The sequence below is a fragment of the Macadamia integrifolia genome, chromosome 4 (genome assembly GCF_013358625.1).
Source record: "Macadamia integrifolia cultivar HAES 741 chromosome 4, SCU_Mint_v3, whole genome shotgun sequence".
Lineage (NCBI taxonomy): Eukaryota > Viridiplantae > Streptophyta > Magnoliopsida > Proteales > Proteaceae > Macadamia > Macadamia integrifolia.
This window is the reverse complement of record NC_056560.1, coordinates 25,741,890-25,759,813: the sequence shown is the minus strand read 5'-3', so window position 1 is coordinate 25,759,813 and position 17,924 is coordinate 25,741,890. Positions and strand designations below refer to the sequence as shown.

General features: G+C 35.2%; 1 protein-coding gene across 1 annotated transcript; it reads right to left on the bottom strand.

The window, feature by feature from the left end:
- Positions 1-1,466: 1,466 nt before the first annotated feature.
- On the bottom strand, positions 1,467-8,400 carry LOC122077021 (very-long-chain enoyl-CoA reductase). The gene is made up of 4 exons (XM_042642754.1): positions 7,982-8,400; positions 7,700-7,739; positions 2,369-3,123; positions 1,467-1,935 (listed from the first exon to the last, which is right to left on the bottom strand). Exons 1-4 carry the CDS (start codon positions 8,048-8,050, stop codon positions 1,867-1,869), a joined length of 933 nt encoding a protein of 310 aa, XP_042498688.1. The 5' UTR covers positions 8,051-8,400; the 3' UTR covers positions 1,467-1,866.
- Positions 8,401-17,924: the final 9,524 nt, after the last annotated feature.

Sequence of the window (17,924 nt, the reverse complement as noted above, 5' to 3'; positions counted from 1 at the left end):
ATGGAGCCGAGTGTTGCGTAGTCAAGAAGAATACTTTGAATAAACTAAGTGTAGCAGAGTTGAGAATGTTGAAAAGTCTGTACGACTAGATCAAGAGAGATAGGGTAAGGAATTATCGTATTAGAAATGATTTTTGGGTTGCACCAATCCAAGACAAACTCCGTGAGAGCCGATTGAGGTGGTAGGCCATGTCCAACGGAGCCTTACGAAGGCCCTAGTAAGGAAGAGTGACCAGATTCATTTAGAGGGAGCAAGAAAAGTTTGGGGTATGCCTAAGATGACTATTGACGAAGCGGTCCGAAAAGATATGCTAGGGTAGGGCTCGACCCTTGTATGACTTCAAATAGAGTTTCATGAAAGACAAGAACCCGTGTTGACAACCCCTTATAGGCCCTTTCCATGATGCGTCTTTCTATACTGCTTTACCTTTTTCTCTTAAACTCACAACTAGCTAACCCGATCAATGATGGGGCAAGGACTTCCTTCAACTAAGCTACCAACTTTGTTGTCCTAATGTATCCCCATGAGTTGAAAATGCATGGTCTCTTTGTAGAAAAGCAACCCTAAAACGAGTAAAAAATAATGAAAAAATAGAACAAACAATGCACACGGATTTTACGAGGTTCGACAAAGTTGTCTACGTCCCCAGTGAGATGAAATCTTGCTTCACTATCAATGGAGAATAGGGTTACAGCATTCGTCCTTACACCTCTCAGTATTGTTTGCATTACAGAGAAAGAAACCCTCGCTACAAATATATAGCGAAAAACCTTAATCCGAAAAGTACACAATTGCCCTTAAATAAAAAAAAAAATTTCAAGCAGGGAGTTACACCCCCTACTATGTAGGGGGCCTCCTGCCCCCCTTGCAATCCCTACGACCCACTAACCGGCTAGTGGGATCGCCGTCCTACCTGTCAAAGCATTGCACCAGTACTCTCTGAGTTAAATTATGACAGAATACAATACATTATACACCAACACTCTTCGATTCCTTTTCCTGAATATCAATATTTGCACATCATGTACTAATCTTTGATGGGAGCTATGATTCTGCCAAATATAGTGCTGGATGGGCTGGAAAATAAATGGTTCATATACTTCTCCCTCAATTATGGGTTTGTAGGGAACGCATAGGAATCAGAAATGGACGGAATCTTTGAAGGATTACAAGAAGCTTGACAATTAGGCATCACTTCCGTCACCATTTGACCAGTGTAATTTTTTGTGAATTGTTATTTTCCCCTTGATTATATAAATATTAAATTGGAGGTTGGACACACCGCTAGCTTTTCTGAAACTGACAGCTCCGTCCAACGGTACCACGAAACACAGAATTTAGATACATAAACCACTTCTTCAAAGTTATCTTTTGGTGCAACAGTATTTCTGATTGAATTTGAGCCTGAAATTTGAATGCTAATCCAAAACTCTGACCAATACTCAAAATCAAATCATCCTATCACATGGCTCAAAATTCAAGTTCTCCCAATTTAATAGATAAAAAATATTTAAACAAGAAACCAAAATAAAAACAGCAACAGATGACTTTAATGGATCAACAAAAAACTACAGATGAACAAGGAAACCCACTGAGAACTGAAGTAGTCTAGACTAAGAGCAGAGTTCTTCGGGATTCTCTTCTACTACCCATTTCCTTCTAATGTAAAGCAATAGGTTACCCATCTTGCATGGAAAAAATAAAAATAAAGTTTGGCAGATTCCTTTTACTGAATCTAAACTGCAGAAAAGTGGCACAGAAGTCCGAAGGAAGGTGAAACATAGTCTCAAGAATTCCTGCATCGAGATTTAACCTTCAGCAAAGCTTTAAATCTTGCTGTCTATTAGCAGGTTCTTCGACTGTATTTCACAGGAATGGAGGCAATATTACCCAACGGCGCGGATACTTCGGCCTTCCTTCCTTTCCATCAAATAACTGCATAATGAAGGTGAAAAGTTAGAAACAAGCTACGAAACAGAGGCTGCAAAAATGGAAGAATGATGTGAGGTTCGCATTCCTGGAATGCATATAGTTGGCAAATTTGATGAACATTCATGGAATTTCCAATGATGGTTTTCCTTAGAAATCTATAGCATTACCAAATCTAAACAACCTGATCCAAGGTAGGACCAAGTAATATAAAGTCCATTATTGGCAGACCCCCATACTAGGGATATATTAAAAAGGACCATAAGTCATCCTAAAGTCCCAAAATTCATGTGAATGTATATGTGAAGGCAAAGAAAAAATAAAAAGGCATAGCCAGACTTGGTAAATACCAGCAACAATTTACCGATGGGGAAAAAAATTTACATCCTATATCTATCATTTTTATGCGTTAAAAAGCAAGATGGCAATTAACAGTTACCTTCTTCAAACGGCGGTGCTTTCCAAGGGCCCAGTCAGTCATGATAGAAGCAGCCACAAGAAGGAACAAATAGCCTGCAACTGTCTGCGTTGCTATATTGAAGCCTAGCCATTGATAGATCTCTGTGGTGTAGTTTGCACAGGTTACTATATTAAACAGAAAGCCTCTTGGGATCTGGTACCCTCCACTCCCATCAGGGCTCCGCAGGTTCTTTAACAAGATGTGACAATAGAAGTTTGCAACTTGACAGATCACCCCAATCCCAAACCCAATCTTCATCTGGAGGTCACTTACAGGGGTATAAAATGGGTGGTTCACATAGTAAGCTATGTACGCGCCAAATGTCCAGTAGTAAGTACAGTTGCGGAACACATTGGAGAGGGGTGAAGTTGCATGGCTGAACCGATGAATGAAGATTGTCTCCATGATACGTTTAAAGTAGTGAAAACACCAGTAGTACATTGCATAAGTCTGGACAGGTTGGATAACACGTTCTCCTTTGTAGCCGAAGTACTTGTACACAGGGAGGAAGTAGAAAATGGGAAAAATGACCAGAGGCCCGAAGTACTCACAGATAAAAAGGGTCCTGTAGGAAACCTGCGGGCCCAGGTCCTTGAATACCACAGTCAATTTGTCCGCATTTCGATCACAATAATCTTGCACACTTTTCCTAGAGTCGAGGACAACAGGTTTCTCCTTTGTTCCAGGCTGTACAGGCAGGGTGAGACGCTGTCTTGAAGGATAGTACTTTTTGGCTGCTCAACATCAGAAAGTGGTATTAAATACCCAGGTTATAAAAATTTAAGAAATTTAAGTTCTTCATGAAGAAACGAACATATGCAAAGATAAATAACTAAATAGACAAAATGGAAGTGAAAAAGAAAAGGGCAAGAGAATATCGTCATAAGGAAAATTCATATGGAAATCAACTCATATTTGGCCGCTGGATCTTTTTGAAAAGTTTCTAGGTTGCATAAAATGTACTTCAGCTATAATCTCTCCAATCAAAAGTGCCTATACAAGAAGGAACATAAAGCCTAAGAAATACACATCAGATATGCCAAATAGAACTCTTTATTAAAAATTTGCCTTCAAAAATTAATTCAAAAGTTCCTTCAAATCCAAAAACCCATGTCTTAACAGTAATTCTGTCTCTTTCCGTCTCTTTTCCTTGTAAACAACATCATTGACCAATTCAGAACTTTGAACTTAGAATAAGTTTCAAAAGAGTGAACAACAAATTAGTGGCATGAGCAGTAATTTAGCCTGTCATCCAAACAATGACTGAAATAGACAAATGATCAATAAATAAAAAAAGGAAGAAGGGGAGAAAGAAGTCAAAACATCCATTCTGAATAATGCAATTACAAATCCAACTGCCAAACTCAATAGATTGAGCAAGGTTTTATAGCTAATGGCAATAAGTTTGATGTCAAAAGTATTCCAACCTCATATAACACGCACATTTCAACGAAAACTTTATCAAATTCAATTAGCCTCCACTTACTGGCTTCTGCAACAGAACTAATGCATATTTTAATGCTATGCTACCTAAGTTTCAGCATAGCTTTAAAAAGTATTACAAGTAATTGTGGAGAATAGTCGCTCGACTTTATAATGTTTTTAAATTATCGTTGTATGATATTAATTTCTCCTGTTTTTGAACCTTTCTAAGCGTCAATGTATCCTGAAATAGTCTCTATCTTAATAAGCATCACGCAAATGTGACGGAGTACGGTGCCAACAAGCACCCCTAGAGATCTTAAAATTTTATACTATCACTTTGTTTGGAGCTTCTAATGTAAAGAAAGCCTACCAATTATAATTTCACTTAAGCAGAAATTCAAGAATCAGAAAGTTAGATATTCGAATAAGTCCATTGATAGGGTTTTGAGACCATGAAATTCACGTCTTAATTATCACCAATTTCCAGCATACAGTCCATGACTCCCAGGACCAGAAGGGGCTGAATCACCTAATTGTGTATTAATCTAGTTGCCAAATGGCAGATAACGTTTGAATTGCCAAAGGTTCTAATGGTTAACCAATGAGCTATTATAGCCCCATTGCATTTTGGGGCTGCAGAAGCACAACAAAGTAGTATTGTTGATCAGCTCCATACTGATTAGGTTGGTAATCTCGTCATTTAGGCTTTGAAGAGTGCTAATGCAATCCTGTGGTTCCAAAACCCTAAGTCAGGTCACTATGGGCCAATCAAAGCAATAAAAACACAATCTTAAATGAATAATGGCAATTCTGTAACTTCTGGGAAATCTAGAACCATTGAAGGTAAACAGTAATAGGGACAGAATATTAATTAAATTAAAGAGGAAGGACGAACTTGGGATTTCAGATAAGATAGGGATAAACAAAGACAATATATGAAAGCAAAGGGCCTTTGAATATTATCAATGAACTGCCCTTACTTGCAAATATTGAAACTTGATGCCTCCTTCATCACGTTAAAACAGAAACCTGCAATGTACCAATCTGATTGCAGGTGAAAATTTTCACCTGCATGGAACCCAATCAAGCTGAAATCCTGAGGCAAGAACCCTCACTACTATGCCTCATAAATAAGTTTCAGTTTGAAAGATCAAGGGGTAAGAGAACAGAAATTTTGAAACTGGGTCTGGCGGTAAGAACAGAACCAGATTCCAAAACTGATATAGAACTTTCAATGCAGATGTTCTTTCACCCTCAAACTCTACAATCTGAGTCTCCCTAGGGTAGAGAAGAACCCCTCAATCTCAGTCCAAACCATGAGGTCTGGGATGAGTTTTGAAGATTTCTTTTCAACCCAGAGGTACCGCCAACAGTAGGGGAGAAAGGGGGAAACCAGTAGCAGAATGGGAGAAAAACAAGGAACAGAAGAAATAAAAGAACACAGCAATAGATGAAGAGAACAAAGGAAAGAGTAGTAAGAGCAATCCAACAAGAAGAGAAGAGTGATCGGAAGAAGGAAATCTGATCAGAAAGAAAGAAGAAACCAGCATTCAACTAGTCTGTCGACTCTCACAGCAAACAGCATATAACAAATCTCGAAAATCGACGGCCTATGTTCATGTATAGCTAACGCCATAAAGAAAGTTGAATCAAACTGGGAAACTGAAACTGGACTCCTATCTCCTATGGTGCCTAACAGGAATAAAATATAAATTGACAAACAAGTTACCCCAAATAAAAAGGAAATTCCCTAGATACCCCTGCCAGACCTAAATCCAGGTTTGGACTTAATTTTCTTTGGTCTAAGCTTCCAGATTGGGGCCATGCCAGTCTAATCAAGCATATGCTACAGCATCAAAACTTTGAGAGGAGAAAGAGTGTGTATGGCTATAGATAATACTTCTATACCACCACAAAAAGAAACATCATAACAAAATAATCATATGATTTGGAGAGGACCATGTACACCTGAGATACTTGTGCTTGTGGTATACTGATGGTTGTTCTAAGTTCCAAATGACCTGTGCATTCAACTTCAACAGTGACCATCTGCGCTGAAAATTGTCCTTCCCAAGTTTTATTGTTATCCAATATCAGCATTTACGGATGGTACAGAAATTGTTCTTAATTTCTGTGCATTCTAATCATATTCACCTATCATGACTTCTTCCTGATATTGGTTTCATATGCTACTTCACCGTCATTAAAGTGCTTCTACTCCATTGAAGTCAGAGAAATAAGCATAACAAAAGGAAGATTTCCTTTTCTCCTTATTTTTTTAAGCATTTCTAAATGAAGGGCTTCCTTAATGTTTAAAACTTTATACACATTCTACCATTTGTTTTTCTTTCACGTGTAATTTTTCGAAACCTGAAAGTAGCCCTGCTGATATGATATACTTGGGGGTCCCACAAATGCAAGGACTTCAATCTCCTAAAAAGTATAATAGAACATGGAACTTCCATGACCTTAGTTTTCGCTTGCATGTGCCCTTCAACTAGTTCTTCACAAGTAGTAATTAACTTAAATATGGGAAGTAGTATTACAAGTAATCATACAAAAATAGTACAGGGCAACCAACTCAGTGAGCTGATTTAAATCCCATTTCTTACCAAAAAAAAAATTAAATCCAATTTTCCAAATACTAGCCCAACCATACACCCGAAGTATGGTCATGTCACAACAGAATAATACTCCCATAACAGATCCTTAGGTATAGTAGCCTCTTGTTTCGCAAGATCATCAGCTCATCTCAGCTTCCACAGAAGAAAGAAATGCATTGGAGAATAAGGTACCAAATGGGTCAAATATAGTGACTATAATGCCATGGATCTTCCATCCACTTCTTCATCCTGTGACATCAGTTGAACTCCCTCTACCAGAGAATAGTGGAATACCTTACTATTCAGAGGCCCCACCCCATTGTGCATATTTTCACATGACATTTGTGGTGCTGACAGAAACCTTAAAGCATCTGGCTGAATTTTCATCCCTATTATTTTGGACATATTATGATCCTAACTACACTTGCTTCCAGGATTCAACTCCACATATATAAGAAATAAAAAGTGATAATTTCTATACCACTGCTCCGAACCTATACCACTGCTCCAAACCACTCAACTTATGAGACCTGGAAAAAAAATCATAGATAGATAGATAGATAGATAGATAGATAGACAGATAGATATATGTATGTATATATGGAAATAAATATTATGCTTTATTGCTTTTCCTTGCTTCCTATGGAGTCCAAACTAACAGGACCTGATTGGTTTTTACACTGTACCAAGTGCAAGTCATTCCCTGATTAGCATCAAGGAAGTTAACTGACCCCAGTCCCAACTTTAACCCCCACAAAGTTAATAGAAGTCCAATCCTCCACCCAAATTTGTCGGTTGTTAACAATAATAAAGCACAGGAATTCGTTAAAATAACTGCAAATTTTGCACCAGAAATGGCTAAATCTTTTATAAAATACCAAGCATCTATTCTAAACCGGTACGAATGTAGCGACCTGGTGGTCAAGTGGTCGAAACAGCCTCTCAACATTCTCAAGGTAAGGCTGCTTAGTTCTCACACATGCAAGAGCCTCATGCACCAGATACGCCCTTTTTTATTCTGAACTAGAAGGTGTACTTGAAAACCAAGCTTCCCTACAATATAGTTACTATATTCTCAACATTTCCATAGTCGTAACATATATAACAAGTCTATCATCGACCAAACCTGTAACTCAACAGCTTACGTGAACAATCTCAGGAAACTTAGAACAATCATCTCTCAGAAAATAAGCTTGAAAATTATGGATGAAAGATCATAAACCCACAATTAATAATTCTAAATATACAAAAAATGAGCATCATGAACAGAAAATTTACTTACTTCGACGGTGAATAGCATTTTGTAGATCAGTAACTTTAGCCTGCAAATCAACACAAGAAAAACGTTTTCAAACAAGAACAAATCTTCAAATCCACAGATAATGTCACAAGAAATAACATTATAAAGGGAAAAAATACTTGATAACAAAAGTGGCTTACCAATCTTCCATTGATCCACAAAAATCTCCAAAAAAAATTTACAATAACAGGAGAAAAAAAAAACCCCCCTACAAAAAAATGTTTGATAAAAAAGAGAAGAAATGAAGTAAAAGACATCACATACCGAATCATGTAGCTCAAGCCCACCCTTAATAATCTCTCTACCGCTCCGTGAAACAACAGTGACCTTCATATTCGGAGAATAGAACAGATCAGAAAAAGAAAACCCACTTCCCCAATGGAAAATCACAATAACCCTTCGCTCTCTACACAAGATATTTGAATCTCCAAAAGAAGAAGAGGAGGTGGTCAAAACAAAAATCAAACACGGGAAAGCTCAGATCCTTCTAGACCCATGTCCTAATTTTATATTCTCAAAGTGTTTGGCGGAGATTTCAGAGTTGAGTTGGTTGACGAGATGAAATCAGAATTAAGAATTCTTTGCATTTGGAAAATTCTTAGCCCTCTCTGTCATACCCATACATACTGAAGTGGATGACCGGCCTTAATGGCGTGCGGTTGGGGTAGGAGAGCTAACCAATATTCGTAGTTGGCTGTTGGCAAAGCCATTTGATAAAGGCTTGGCTAAGAATTTCGCTCACATGGCGTCACGAGCTCCAGTTGTAACATGATCTAGCAAACCATGGTTTCCAAAATCGGTGAATCGAATCGGGAATCGAACGTTTCACTTTGACTCTATCAAAACCAATCACAGTTTATGTGGTTTGAATCGAAATATTTCCCTAAATCGGTGGGTTTTCAAATCAAATGGTCGATTCTACGATTCTTAGGCTCCGTTTGGTATGGTTCTAAAAAAATGTTTCTGGAGTTTTTTTGTTCTATTGGAACGAAAAAATGGAATATTCTGTTTGGTGCACTTATGGTCCGTTTCTATTTTTTTGGAACAAAAAGTGAAAAAAAAAAAACTGAAAAAACGAGATTGGACGGAACTCCATTTGGAGTTCCGTCTTCCCAGTTTCGTTCCATTTTACAAAAAAAAAAAAAAAAAAATTCTCGATAAAAATCTGAAATTTTGAAACACCATTTTTTCGTTTAAAAACTGCGTTTTGATACAGAAATTGAAATTTTCGTTTTTGACGCGAAACGGCGTTTCTGAAACAGAAACGATACCAAACGGGCCTTTAGATTCCGAGCTGGTCTGAATCACAATCAATCGGACTGATTCTATCATCAACTTTTGTTTTAAAACCCTAAAATAAAGCCACTTGCTTATAGGAACATAGGATATTAAAATACACCTATTTAAATTAAGGGAAGGGGTTCTTTGAGCAAAAGACTGGGGGAGAGTGTGCATCAATGAGTGATTGAACAATTTTGTTGGGGATAGAGAAATCATTTTGTGAGAGGACCTGAAAAAATAGAGAGAATGAGAGCTAGCATACCCTCTATTAACACGGCAATGACTCGAAGAATGCCAACAAACCAATGGTAGTACGAGGGCAAGAGTTCTCTAAGCCTACTGCGAACTCCACAACTAGGTGTATTGATTATTTTATTAATTTTTTTTATTTTTAAATAAAATAATTAATTTTTGAATGTGTTTGAGACACTTTTCCCAACAAAAAATAGAAGAAGAGAAGCTTAAATTCTTAAATAAATGCCAACAAACCAGCTTTTTAATGACACCACAGGTGGTACTTGATTCGAAGCCAACAAAAAGTAATTTTCAGCTAAGGCAAAAGTGCCGAAGAAATTATGAAAAAAAAAAAAAAAAACTACACATTCCAATGCACAACAACAAAAGTAATTTTCAGCTACAGGTTTGGGTGACGATATTTATTTTTCTGTATAAAAAATAATATATTATCATGAAAAGAAATAAGTGACACTATGGATGAATTTATACTATCACTAAATATCATTAATGGAGACGTAATATAAAGTCTATCGCTGAAATCAATTTTTTACCACAGTAGAAAATAGACTGTCACCATTTATAAGTTTACAATTAGGGGTGTCAATTTTGAGCCCATACCGGTAGGCCCAATCAAGCCAGACAAGTTTATGACCCGACTTGGACCGGCCTAATTAATAAACGTGTCAGGTTAAACGGACATTCACGGTGCAAGTAGCTAGCCCATCGGGTGCCTGATCGAACCAACCGATTATAGGCCTGACTTGAATCGACTCATTGTGGCCGGACCTAGCCCGGCCCCCTTTATTAAAAAATAACCATAATCTCATATCATTTCTCTTTTTTATTAAAGATTTGAATCACTTTCTACTCTGATTATTTTTTGTATAAACCTATGGTTATTTAATGTTCAAATTGAACAATTATGGGACTTCAACCCACTTAAGAAAAGAATTTTAAGATAGGCACATTTAGAGCCCGTTTAGACTTAAATAGGTCCGTAGCCCGGTTAAGAGCAGTTTAAGATAGCCCGATTAAGGCCCGGCACTGACCGGTCCGATTATAAACCATACCATGCCCCCCAAAGCTAGGCCCGTTTACTTAAACGGACGTTCACGGTGCATGGTTTCCAAATGGTCAAGCCCAGCTAGGCTCGACCAAGACCGGCCCGCCCCGACCAGTTGATACCCCTATTTACAATAACGAAAATAATAGCCGTTGCAGAATATTGATAAACATTTTGGGAGGCAGTAGAATTTACCGTCACAGAAACTACGTCATACGACTGAAGCAACTTCTTGTGTTGTTATATATGATCATATGGTAAATGATCTATTTGTTTTATATTAATATTGTAGACATTGTGCTTGGTTTTATCTTACACCCAACTTTACTTATTTCTTATTATTTATGTTTTAATTTTAAGTAAAATGAGCACCCTGATCATATGCCTCCCACTTGTATTGGATTATTCAAAGAAACTCACAAGTCCAAGAAGACTCAGAGTGCTATAGATACTGAGTCAGCTAAGAGAATGATTTGCATACTTTAATATACTAAATAATTGTTGATGTTTTATTTTTCTGATGGCCCCGCATTGAAATATTACAATGTCACTTGCAAAGGAGGTTTGATGAAGAACTTGCAAAGGTAAGTGAAGAGACACAAAATGACCTCGAATATCAATAATCGATTTGAAAAAAAGTAATGGGACCATATATTCATGGGAGATGTGGCAATGTGAGGGGCTGGATTAACCCAAAAAATGATGTACGGCATTGAGGGATTGTGCACCTAGAGGAGTTCTCAATAGATTGCATATCTGATTTCAGAGAATTCCCTGTTGAAATATCAAATATCTGAGTGTTATGAGAAGATTTCTTAGCAAGATTAGAAGATAGCTGAAATTGAGTCTTTGATGCTATTTGAAATGGAGTCCAGGATGCTTGCATTTACAACAAATTTTATGAATGACCCAACCTTCCTGATGATAGGTGAGTAAAATTTCTATTATTGTACTAGTTTCTATTTTGTATGGCACTTCCTGTTGAAGCTATATAGTTTATAATTATATTTGTTGTATTTTTTATTTATCATATTCACTCTCTCTATTGATTTACTAGTTATTAAATCCAAGTTCTCGCTTTCTATTTTGATGTATTTTGCTATCTTTTAGTTATGTTTCCTGAATATTACTAAATTTGGATTCAAACTTCAACAAGTTACTAATTTGATAACATTATAATTTTCTTGTTAGTCTTAGTTTGTTGGTTTCATTTGGTAATCATTTTATAAATATGCTTGTTCTCTTTTTTTTAGTATGTTAGATTATCCTACTGATGGCAATGCTGAAGGTGGGAGAGCTTAGCTTTGTTTTGTTGTTGGAGTGTCTGGATAGTTCCAGTTGTCTTCTATATATTCTTCGTTTTTTTTTTTCTTTTGATATAAATTATTTTCTAGTGGGGAAAAAAAAAAGTGATTAAGACTATGGGTCTGATATTGACTTGTCTATAAGTAAGTGATCAATAATATTATACTGATGTATTTATTTCGTCAAATATATGCTCTTTTTACTTTGGTAGTGTAAAAATATGTTTTTTTTTTCTAATTTTACCCATGAGTTATAATGGCAGGTACCATCTTACACAGCTGAACTACTTTAAGGATCAATACTAGATATTATTATATATCTGGTATTGAGGAGAAAGTCATTTCGGTGGGTTAATACCAATAGGTTCAGACAAACAAGCATTCATGATGGAATTTGTTTATCATTATTTTCTATATAATATTTGTAATATTGAAATTGACATGGAACAAACAGATTTTATGATTGTAAACATTTTAATTTTTAAAAGTTGAATAAAAGTAACGAATTCCTGTGGATGTATAACTAATATATCTTTTTTATGAAATGAATAATGCATGTAGGTATAATTACATGTAACAATGAGATTGTCACTTAAAAAATACAATTTTTTTTTTTTATTTATAATTTCAATGACAAATAAAATCAATTGTAGCAAATATCATTTATGGTAATAGTAATAATCCGTCTCCGAAGATAACAAACACAACGATAAAAGTATAACCATCCCTGAAAAATGAGCTATGGAGATGGCAAAAAGATACCGTCACTCAAAATATAACCTACGGTGATGTTAAAAAACAAGTGTTGCCTTAAATGTACATCTTTACGGTAGCCCTTTTACTGTTGCCCATTTTTTACTATGGCATTATAGGTTACGGAATGATAACGAATAAAATTTTCTTCACCCTTAATTTTTACAACGAATATCTATTTTTGGAGACAATTTATTGTTGTCATAAAAAATGACATCTGTTGTAGTGATGGTTCAATCAATTCATAATTCACAACCACTTATTCAGTCCAATTAAAGCACAATGTAGACACTTCATTTTGAAATCGTGAAGTTGTGCACGTCGATGATGATAAATGCCTTGAGGTATGGTGTGGGACCATGTTTTGAGCCTCAGAGTTCTTGTGTTAACTCTAATTAATACTTCTTCTTATTTATATATAGAAACCCTCATTATTTTTATTTTTATTTTTTATTTTTTATTTTTTTTGTGGAATATACTTGAAAATTGGAATCATCTAAAATGGATCGAGAGAAAACTATTTAAAAATATTATCAAAATGCACTTGGGAGGGTGACTGGTAGAAAAAGTCTAAACGATCTTAGAATTGGACAATATTTCAGATTATGCATGTTTAATCACAAAAATCACATTGATTAAAAAAAAAAGGCTTATGTTTAAAAATTATTATGAAATGATTAATTTGACCATCATTTTATGCAAATAGCTACTTTGACCCAATGGACCCATTTTTAGACAGAATTTTAACCTATTTTTTGCTATCACGTTGTAATCTTTATGATAGTAGAAAATACTAAGAATATCATTTCGTGCATAGATATATGCTGGGCAGCATATGACGCATGCAAGTCAGGGCACATCAAACCTTGCACACATCGATCTATTATATAATATGTTCATTATGGGTTCTCTTTTCTCCGTGTAAAAATGGTCTGCAGTTGCTCCATTAGTGTAGTGAGCATCAGATGGTTAGGAGCCTATTGAGGTGCGTGCTCAGATGTCTTCAGTCATTAGATGTTCACCACATCTCACCACTCGTTGTAAAGGATGTGGACTTATTTTCTCCATCTTCTTTGAAATTGCATCACTCCGACCAATGGTTTTGAAGAATCGAATTAGATTGGTATCAATCTTGACTGATCCTGAATTTTATTTCATATCATATGGATGGATTAGTACATCCAAAAGGTAAAATAGTAAACATATATACATATGATCTTTAAGGAAAAATGTTGGGTATGCCGCCGATATCAAGTATGCTAGCACCCATTGTGTCTATCTCTTTATTCCCTTTTTCTGAAATGACCCTCATATCCTTCCTGAATGATACTCCATCATGTGTTCCTATTGGTGCTATCCTCTAGCATACTTGATATCGGCGGCATACCTATCCCTCTCCCAATTTTTAATTAATCTTATCCAGATATTTTCATTTGATCCAAGTCAATCCAAATCAGGATTGAATCAGTATCATCCTTAACCGATCTCGACCCCATATCTTTTTTTATGTAACTTTGCTCCAAACCCCACCATATAGCCATGGACATATCTACATCTATTATTTTTTTATTTAATTTTTCATCCAAAAACTCTTTTGGATTTGTCAAAATATACAAAAAGATGATCAAACTCCTCTTTTATGGAATGAAACAAATTATCCCTCATTTAACACCATTAGATTGTCATGGCAAAGTCTCACTAAATATATAGATTCTTAAGTTATTCCAATTGCAAAACATTTATTGTAAGAGATACGACATCTTCGGTTTTAGACGATAGACCCCCTAGTATAATCATGATTATTGGTGCCCTGAGATAAGGCATCTTGATAAGCAAGGGGGATTTATCAATTATCGAGATAATCAATATTTATTTAAGAGGGAGAGAGAGAGGGAATAAATGATCGCCACATAAATTGGGTTATAAGACCCACAAAACAAAATATGACTCTGTGATAACCTATAAGAACCAGTCATACCAAATAAATGATACACATTATGTACAATCTAAGGAAGGTGTTAGGCAACCTAGTTCGTCTGACTCAAAGCTAACCTTGTGAGGTGATTGAAATTAGTATGAACATGAATGTAACATAATTATAATGAATTACCATGAATGCATTGCAAGGAAAACGGGTTATAACACATGAATAAATGAAACCTAGGCATGCATCAAGAATATATAAAACCTAAGTTATATGAACACCTATTTTAGGGAATAAGTATAGGTATGATAAAAACCACACATGATATGTATGTGAACCCTGATTAGTTACAAAAATTGGTCAATGATTAATACATACATTGGATTTAATAATGGCACAAACTAGCATAGGCATGTAAAGGCATTATTCCATCATAATTTTTCCTCTACGGGCGTTTTAGTTATTATGTATAGAAAATTAGTAGACGTATTCCGGAAGCATGAGAAAATCATAAATTCCATAAATATAAGGTCACTTAACTTTTGAGGGACATTCAATATTGTCATAGCATAGGTAACATAATGAGGTGTCTGCGATGATGTACTAATAAAATATGAGAACATTAAGAAAATATGGAAAGAATATTTCTACAACTTACTCAATGCCGACATTTTGAATAATAAAGTCCCGAAAGACTACATTACCACCCATCAATATGTCACATATCATATATATATATATATATATATATATATATAAAACAAGGTGACCAAAGTAAAAAATGCTTTAAGGAAAATCTAAGTAAGACACATTGCCCAAATGTGGTTATACTATAAGTGTATAAGAGCTTGAGAACCTGAGATTTATCTTAGCTAACCATGTTTCTTTGTAAAATTATGAGCAAATGGAAAATTCCAAATGAATGGACGAAAAAACATTGTGATTCTAATTAATAAAAATAAATATAATATTTAGATATGCAATAATTATATATATATATATGTAAAATTAATGAGTCGCATATTATGAAATTTGAGAGAAGAATATTAAAACATATATGAGACAATAAACTATTATTACTAATATCCATGACATAAATTATTCAATTACTCATAAAGGCCTACTAAAAGATTTAGGGTCCGTTTGATACAGAAATGGCAAAAACGGAACAAAAAGCTTTTGAGAAAACTGTTTCGTTTCACTTGTTTTCATAAATTGAAATTAAAATTTCTACATATTTATGATTCAAGAAATGACACAGGAGAAACAAGTAGAACTTGTTTCGCCATTTCTGGAAATGGCTCATGGCCATTCTTTCGTTGGTTACTATCGACTTCCATAAACATGATTATCAAACAACTTCAATTCCATTTCTACTTCTATAAACGAAAATTTATGTTTCTGTCGTTTCTTGAAACATAAACGGTAGAAACGTTATCAAACGAACCCTTATAAATTACAAGAAGAATCTTCATACAGTTTTGTTGAATGTAAAAGGCTTGTGACGAAGTCCTTAAAGAGTAAATTGGCAATTACTATAGAAGGGAAGTGTTTCACCTTAGTTTCTTCAGTATTTGAAACTGGTTGTTTATCTTACGATCTCAATGAGACTTTGATATGTTTAATTCCAAAAGTTGCTATTCCTGAATTGACTGAACAATTTCGGCCCATTATTTTATGCTCTATGATGGTTAAAGTGGTTACTAAGATAATTGCAAGTAGATTAAAATTGATTATCAATGATATGATCTCTCCCTACCAGTCAGCATTTGTACCAAATCGGTCAATTTCTAATAATATATTTATGGCGCATGAATTATTTCATTATCTTAAGTCAATTAATAAATCAAAGAAGATGTCGTATGTGGCTTTAGAACTTGATATGAAAAAAGCATACGATAGGCTTGAGTGGAGGTTCATTGGAAATGCCTTACTTAAGATGGGATTCAATAGTAGATGGGTGCATTTGGTTATAAGTTGCATTAGCATTGTATCTTATCATATTCTTATCAATGGTGTAGTAAGGGGGAGAACAGTTACATCAAGGGGAACTAGGCAGAGAGATCCTTTGTCTCCTGCCCTATTTATTTTAAGCTCTCATGCCTCATCATGTTTACTCATGAATGTTAAAAGATATGGCAAAATATATGGTATTAAAGTCCGTAGTCGCGCACCATCAATTATTCACTTATTGTTTGTAGGTGAGAGTTTGCTATTTTCTCGAGTTAAAACTGATAAGATCTATCAGCTAAATGAGTGTCTATCCATAGATTGCAAAGCTTATGGTCAAGCTATTAATCTTAAAAAATCAATCAGGACTTTCGGCCCCAAAATTCGCAACAAATTCAGGAGGTGGTATTCAAGAATCTTGAAGATTCCATATGGTAGCGAACCACAAAATATCTTGATTTTCCTACTGACTTTGGAATCTTAAAGAGTACTATTTTTCATGATATTACTACTAAGGTGGACTCCAAGTTGCAAGGATGAAAATCTAAATTGTTGAATCATGCTGATAAGGAAGTCTTATTGAAATCAATGTTTTTTTCTATGTCAAAATATGCTTATCTACACTCAAGTTGTCAAAGTCTATTCGTAAACATACAAGGAGGGTCGCTGTAAATTTCTAATGGGGTGAAAATGATGGGCATTCTAAGCTTCATTGGATATCATAGGGTAGACATTGTCGTTCAAAAGAAAATGGTGGACTTGGTTTTAGAGATCCGATCTTGCACAATAATGCTTTATTATCTAAAATTGCTTGGCGATTATGGATTGATACAAACTCTTTATTGTTTCATTTTTTTCTCAAAGCCATTTATTTCCCAAATGCTGATTTCCAAAATGCTACAGTTGGGTCTACACCAAGTTGGGGTTGGCGTAGTATAATGGATGGGCTCCCTGTTTTAAAAGAAGGTCTCTGTTGGCGGGTAGGGAGTGGAGCACAAATTAATATATGGAATGATAGATGGGTGCCGAATTTGAAGGATTTCAAAGTCTCAACTCCTTGTCTGCATGATACTTCTTTAGTCACAGTTTCTCAACTTATTGTTCTTGACACTATGCAATGGAGACGTGACATCTTGGATGATATTTTTAATCCCAATGAAGTTGATGCTATAATCCAAATTAATCTCCCTATATTTTCTCAAGATGATAAGATAGAGTAGTTTGCATCTCCTAATGGAACCTTTATAGTGAAAAGTGCTTATCACCTACTATCTAATCGAATAGTAGAGGACCTTACAAAGCTTCCAAGTACTTCTACTATTCATTTATGGGATCATATTCTAATTGAAGTCTATAAATGTATTTGGCAATGCAAAACCACTCCTAAAGTGCAACATTTCATTTGGCGCACATGTGCATCAGATTTGGCTACTGCAACAGCCTTTTTGTTGTAGGAACCTACTTGATGAATTAATTTGTGGTTGTTGTTATATTTAGGAAAATATTTCTCATATCATTCTCCATTGCAATTTTGCTAGAGCGGTTTAATTTGGATGCAATTGAAGAAGTTTCTAATTGGTTTTTGTTATTCGGTTCACAACCGGTTTACATGCGGTTCCTATTTGATTGGAACTTGAAAATGATTCTCTTATAATCCAAGTTTTTTTTTTTCTTTATCTTTTGGGAAAAAAGAAA